Raw genomic sequence first — 7,389 nt, forward strand, 5'->3', positions numbered from 1 at the left:
TGGGATGGTGATGTAATTTTCTTTGATTGCTAATATTAGTGGACTATTTATTATTATTATTATTATTATTATTATTATTGTTGTTGTTGTTACTTTTTTTTTTTTTTTAATTGTGGCTGTTGAGGTGGACACTTCACTTTGCATTGTTAAAGGCAAGCACTTCATTGGCATTGTGTTACTGGACTGACCCTAAGCAATCATTGCAAATAGCAACTTTGCTATCCATTTTAGACACTAAAAGAAAAAAACACTCACAGACCTTACTAGCATCACATGTGCATAACTCAAGTGTCATCTTATCAATGTGTTATGTGATCTTCAATGCGTTTTTTTTTTTTTTTTTTTTTTCTTCTTTCTTCTATTTCTGGTAGATACAGACATTTAATTTAAAGTCTTGATGTTGCATCTGTCTACATACTGTTAATTACTAACCCTAATGAGCTGTTGTTTTATTTTGGACTGGGTTTACACAAATGCTCACTGAATGTGTTGGCAATAAAATAAATTTTAAAAAATAAGTTGGATGTACTTAATTCATTTGTGTGGAACCTGTTGACAAAATAGATTTATGTAAAACTAATTAATAAAGCACAAGGTGGCTGAAAATATAATATTTGAATTAATCTAACTTAAATTTAACATTTTACTGCCACAAATAAGAAATGTGTTGAAGTAACTAATCTAACCTGAAAATATATCATCTATGTTCATACAACATAACTTGATTTAGTTAGTCTTAAATATGTCTTGTTAATCTTAAGTAGTTTTTTTTAAATTAGATGAACTAAAGATTTTTGCTTTAAACTAACATAATTCAATTTCGTGGAACCTGTTGACAAAATAATTTTAATTAAAGTCAACGTTTCATTTTTTTGAGTGTAGTATGTTATTCTTTTTCCTATTCCACTGTTTTTCTTTAATTTTGCTGCTATAACTTTGCACTGTCTACTTTCTGCTGTGACAACAATTTTCCCACGTGTTTGACTAATAAAGGTTTATCTATGTATCTATTTAAAAAAACACATCTTTAGAAAGTAAAGAGAGTATTTCTCTGTATTTGAATTAAAAAGGGAAAATGTGCTAAAATCAAATCTAATTGAAGTAAAATTACATAAAGATTCTAGATTCTTTATGTCACCTGCATAGTCATACGAGTACAACACAAAGTAAAATGTGTCCTGAACTGCTCCTTTGACTGTGGAAAAAAAGACTAATACAATAAGTAAATTAAATTTTAAAAAATTGAAATTTTAAATTAAAAATCTGAAAATGTACATTGTGCGAGTGGAATGTTAAAGTGTCTTGTGCCATGTTAGCACAGCAATGTGTTGACAGCACCCTCTCCACTGGAGCTCTATTGATGATAAGAAGCTTGTACACTTGGTGCTTACTCCTTCTGAAGTCCACCACCAGCTCCTTGGTCTTGCAGACATTCAGCTGTTGTCCTGACACCACGATGCCAGGTTCTTCACCTCGTCCATGTAGGCCGCCTCACAACAATATGGCTCCCCTCGTGGCAGACATGTTTGCGACATGCTCCCGACACCAACTTTATTAATTTTTTATTCTAGTGTTAATGAGTGTGGCACGCAAGACCAAAGCACTGCACGAGAGGCAGGCTACATGCTTAAGTAAAGACTAGAGCCACATGACCACACCACACCACACCCTGGATCCACACCTGGAGCCAATGAAGCTGGCTGCATATAAGACCAGCACACACAGCTAACCTTCCCCAGACTGTTTGCTAACCAGTTGATTCCACAGATACTTTACTCCTCTGCTATTTAAAATATTTTGCACATAAGGATGCTGGCACCGTTTTTACTCACACCTGCCTGCCTACCCTACCTCCTCTGGATCTCTGGACCATTCTCACCTTCAAACTCACCTGGACCTCCACAGTCTTGCTTCCCCCCCTCCCGTGTGCCTCTGTCTGCAACCAATTCCACTGCCCACCAGCTTGCAAACTCCTATTTCCCCCGGTCCTCCATGCTCCTAGCTTCCAGACTCCAGAAGACCGAAGCCAGGATGTAGGACCCAAATGCAGGTCTAGGAGACGGAATGACAAACTAAAGGCAGCAGCTTTATTGCTGGAGAAAAACTTTAACATGAAATACAGGAAAGCTAAACTAGACACACAAACACCAAACTCAAACTAGAAAACTGGGAAACTAGAAACACGGAGGGAAAACGCAGCACGGTGAGGGTACAATGCGACAACAGTGATGAACCATGATGAACTCAAAGATGAATAATAATACAAAACACTGGGTGTTAGGATGCCTGGGTCGTTGACCCAGGGTATTTGAGTTTATTATATTATTTATACTTTTTAGTCTTTGGTTTCTTTGAGTTCTGTCTTATAGTTTATGTCTCTGTCTTCTTTAGTTGCTCTGTCTCCCCTATCACCTGTATCCCCTTGTCTAGTTCGCGTCTCTGTGTATCCTTAGTTCCTATATCCCCGTGTTCAGTCAGTGTTTGTGTCTGCCCTGGTCCCACGTCTCTGTTCCCTCTGTAGTGCCTGCATGTGAGTCTGTGTTATGTGTTTTACTTTGAAGGTCTCTGTCTTATCTCAGTGTGTTCAGTTTACGCTTCCTTTTGTCTCGTCAGTTCTGATTTGCCCCAGCTGTGTTTCCCTCCTGTTACTCATTCCCTGATTGCTCCCTCTGTGTATTTAAGCCCTGTGTTTCTCTGTGTCCGTGTCGTGATCTACCGTTTTCTTAGCTGTGTGTTCTGTCATTTCTCTAGTTTAAGTTTGTTTTGAGTTTTTTCAGTTTTGTTATATTTTGAGTATTAAATTAAAGCCTTTTTTGAGTTCACGTCTGTCTCCGGAGTCTGCACCTTGGGTCCTATTCCTGCCTGCACACAGCCACACCTAACACTGGGTCACCGAAACAGGACCGTTACACAACTAGTTTGTTTTATTACAGCAGTTTGATTTTTAAACATGATTCATTATTTCAACAATATATTTATTGTTGTCATAAACAGACAAGAAGACAACAACAAACTGCTCCACCCAATCAACACATGTCAGTCCAAACTAAATCATCTCCATTTATTTACACACATCAAATAGAAACTTGAATCACTTGTAATGATTAGAGATCTGATAGAATTTCAAATCGAGTTTGGGGAGTCATTCAGTGAGAAGCAGTGAAATGATTTCCCATGTGAAAAGGTGGACAGCAGAAACAGAAAGAAACAGTGAAACAAAGAGCTTTGGAACAACGAGGCAGCAGGAGGACAGCTGCAGTTTAACAGCTTCGAATCACTGACAGGAAACAACATTAGAAATCTCATCATCCTCAACTCATCTGCTCCACTGACACCTTCATCGGACCCACCTTCACTTTACCAGCCACAGTTTCAAAATATGGAAAAATCCTTTGACTGAAAGTGTGTGTGAAGGTGTGTATGTGTGTGCTAGTATCAGGATCAGAGAACGACAGCTTTCCTCTGCTCCAGTCCAGATTCACTCTGATCCTCTGGGGCTTCTTTTCTACTGAGAGAACCGTCTCTGCTGATGGAGACGATGCTGAGTATTCACCTCGATAGAACCAAATTATCCATAATCCAGAGTCTATGTCTCCCTTCCTCTCCACAGACTCTTCTGACACACCCAGTATCCACCCTGTACTCTCTCCAACCTCAACATCCCAGCTGTGAGTCCCTGAGTTAAAGCCCTCCGAGCCAAGGACAGAGCAGGAGTAATCAAACCTCTCTGGATTATCGGGAAGCTGCTGCCTCTCTCCTTCTCGTCTCACACTGGTCACATCTTCACACAGGATGAGTTCTGGATGAGCAGTGTTTGGGTCCAGAATGATAGGAGTGTAGGAGACCACGTCCTTCATGTTGATCCAGATGCTGAAGGTCAGGTTGCCCAGGTGTTTGGCCTGGTCTATCAGAGCTCCTGAGGGTAGCTGTGGATCATCCAGCAGGGGGCAGCGCTGGACTCTTTCCACTGCAGTCTTGTAGCTGCACAGGAATGAGATGTCTTCAGCTCTCAGCTCCTCCTCTGTGGCTCTGATTGTGTCTGAAAGAGCTGCTATGTCTCTGCTCAGAGCCTCCATCTTCTCCTTCATCATCCCACTCTTCTGCTCCTCTTCCTCCCTCAGTGCATCCAGCCTGGCCTCCTCTTCCTCTGCTAGAAACAGGTGAAGCTTCTTAAACTTCTCCTTAATCTGCCTCTCTGTGTGTCGGGCCTGGACCTTAATGTGTTCTGCTGTTTGATCAAACTTCACTTGAACTTCTTCACAAACCTTTAATTTCTTCTTTAAGGGCTCCAAAGTTTCCTGAAGTTCTTTCTTGTGTTGTCGTGCAGCTTCATCAATGGGTCTGAATCTGTGGTTGGTGTGTTTTTCCGAGTCTCTGCAGACGACACACACTGGCTGCTGATGGTCCAGACAGAAGAGTTTGAGTTTCTCAGAGTGCAGACTGCAGAGAGCCTCTGAAGCTCTCCGAACTCTCTCCTGTAAGAATGACTCACACAGGTTCTTTAAAGCTCGGTTTAAAGGAGGATCATACACTGATATTTTCTTACAAAATGGACACTCATGTATTGGTCTCTCTCTCCACCATCTCTTCAGACAGTCTTTACAGAAGCTGTGGCTGCATGACAGAAGAACAGGATCTCTGAAGACCTCCTGACAGACTGAACAGCAGAGATCCTCCTCTGATCTGGAAGCCATGAAGTCTGTGAGTGAAGCTGAAAACAGCAGACAGGAAGTACAGTCAGTCCCGGCTCCCTCCCTCCTCTGCGAACTTCACTGAAACTTCCTTTGAGTCGTGTTTTTGGTCAAACTCAAATTCAGTGTGTGGAGCGTCAGCAGTTCGAGGCAGCAGTGTTGGAGTTTTCCACTTTCCTCTCCTGTAGCTGGACTCACTCAGATCAGAGGAAGCTGCTAGTTCGGTCCATACTTAGTCCTCTGTGCGTCTCTTTTTGCTGAGGAAGAAGAACAATCGGTTTCCTAGTTTGCTTCACGCAAGTTAGATAAGGAGAAAAATGTTGCTTCACTTGTAATGCTTCATTCCAGATGTCAAATGTCATCCTGCCATTTGCTAAAAAGCTGTAAAACAGGTTTTCCTCCATTTCAGTTGGACAGGTCACAAAATGAAAACTTTTCTAAAACTTATAGCCGCTACATCACACATAAACGAGAACGTGTTTCATTCCAGAGATCAGTTGTTTACCTGCCAGCAACTGTAAAACAGGTCACAGTAGTCGCACAGGTCCCTCAGCGGTGCAGCTGTTTGACATGCTCTATTTTAGTCTTTGTTCTGGTTATTTGTTAGGTTCCCCAGCAGCGAGAGCGTAATGCATTCACACTGTCATGGGCCTGGGTCCCCAGACCAAGGGCTCATGTGTTTTTGTGGACTTGTTTATTTTTTTGAGCTGTCATGTTGATGTCCCTCTTTTCCCCTTTTACTGGTGTGTGTGTATGTGTGTGCAGAAAGTGGCCACACAAGGCAGAGCAGAGGGGGGATGCAATCAGGTTCGAGTACACTGTTATGAGTAATCACTTTACCATGCCAGCTTAACACACAGGACTTCCATTCATTTATTAGCCCAACCTTAAACCCAGTCTTCATCCTAAAAGAGATTTATGTTCTTGGTTGTTGCTGCTTGTCTCCAGATGTGATCACTTTCATGCAAAAGTTTTCATGCAAAGAACGTGAACCTAAAACGTATCATTAATGATTTCATTTAAAGAAAACAATAAATCAGTTACATAAAATGAATCTCAGTAACATTTCAACACAAAAAATGTACAAATGTATGTTTGTAAATTGTATGTTTATGTATATACGATGTATATTTTTATGTATAAATGTACTGATATACAACTCCATTGATTTATTTTAAATACAATTAATAATAAATTTAATAATAAAATTTAATTACATTTACAAAGAAAGAATTACATTTTTGCTACTTTATTCTTTAAATCTGAGCTCGAAACACTGGGGCAGCTCAGAACTGTAGACTGCACTTATCTGGTTTAACCACTAGATGGCTCTAGACTACAACAAGTAAACAGCAGTGCTACGATGGGGAGTGTGTGCCTAAATTGGAAGGTTGCTGTGAAGTTTTCATCGGTATGAACTAGCCGTGACGGCCCATTTGAATCTGCACAGAAACTTGTACTTTTCTTAAGACAACTAATGTCAGCTACTGGTCTTAGTTTTAATCCTTTAAACGAGTCATAAAGCTCCTGGACCATAAAGGAAATGCCCATGCAATGTTTAGACTCTAATTGGTTCTTACAAAGATAGCAATATCAGCGGCAGAGGAAAGTAATTAGGCAAGATTGCCTTTGGAGTGAACACTGCCTCTCGTAGTGGAGCTAATTATGAAAACAACCTGCAGCTACAACTGCTTTCACATCCTCGATGGAAACTCAAGTTAAGACTCACCCCAGGCTACAAACCTTCGTGCTGAACCAAAAAGCATCCGAGGCGCTGATCGGGATTTACATGTCAAAGGAAGGAGTCAGTCAAAAATCCTCCAAATCAACTTCAAAGATTACAAATCTTTGATCAACATATTAAAGAGTGTTAAGGGTTTTTTCCTTTTCATCAACAGACAATTAATCACAATTAATTTGCTGTTGCTCTTTTTTCTCTAGGATCCAACAGGATTTATCAGTTTGATTTTAATCAGTTGTTATGAAACCAAAAGGCGGAAAGCTCTGTCTGATGTTAACATGTAGACTTTTGTTATTGTCACTACTTTCTTACACGTGTTTTGTAAAGACTAATTAAATTCTGGCCTTCTTTTCTGGTCAGATCTACCCAAAGAGGCTGAAAATCAAAATGGCTTTACTAGATGATGAAAACTTTCATTTAATGCTTTCCTACACTTCAGTGGATTCGGTGTCTGTAACCTAAGCTAACCTAAATGTTAAAGGAAGACTTAGGCAGCAACAAGATGGCAGTTTTTTTTATTTATTGAATACTTTAAATAGTTAGATACTTTTTCTCTATAAAATCATGATGCACTGTTAGCTGCATTCCTCCTGACAATAATCAATGTAGAAGTAACAAATCTATTGATTTCTTTTTTAGTATCACTCCAGGACAGGATGTTTTTAATTTTGTCAATATAAAAATTTAATAGAAGGCAAGCCTAGAGATGTAGTTGAGCATGACTATGAGGTTTTTCCTATTAGCACAGAGGACAAGGAAATGTCATCTGGGATAAGAAGTTGGAGTTTAGGTTTATTTTCCTTTGGTTTTATGACAACCGGAGAGCAATTCTTTTTGGTGTCACATCAGGATGCGCAATCTGACAAACATGTGGAGCTACATGCTAGGTTGACAAAGGAGCAGTCAAATGTAGCTTTTAAAAAAGTAGCATTAATTAATTAGTATTTTGAGGCCTTT

At 39.9% G+C, this 7,389-nt stretch overlaps 1 protein-coding gene across 1 annotated transcript; it reads right to left on the reverse strand.

Moving 5' to 3' along the window:
• Nucleotides 1–2,906: 2,906 nt before the first annotated feature.
• On the reverse strand, nucleotides 2,907–6,816 carry LOC113019071 (nuclear factor 7, ovary-like). The gene has a single exon (XM_026162570.2). It carries the CDS (start codon nucleotides 4,692–4,694, stop codon nucleotides 3,312–3,314), a length of 1,383 nt encoding a protein of 460 aa, XP_026018355.2. The 5' UTR covers nucleotides 4,695–6,816; the 3' UTR covers nucleotides 2,907–3,311.
• Nucleotides 6,817–7,389: the final 573 nt, after the last annotated feature.

This window comes from Astatotilapia calliptera, chromosome 3 (genome assembly GCF_964374335.1).
Source record: "Astatotilapia calliptera chromosome 3, fAstCal68.1, whole genome shotgun sequence".
Taxonomy (NCBI): Eukaryota; Metazoa; Chordata; class Actinopteri; order Cichliformes; family Cichlidae; genus Astatotilapia; species Astatotilapia calliptera.

What these genes read in the sequence shown, in the direction of transcription:
- LOC113019071 (XM_026162570.2), bottom strand. Translation starts at nt 4,694, where the DNA reads ATGGCTTCCAGATCAGAGGAGGATCTCTGCTGTTCAGTCTGTCAGGAG.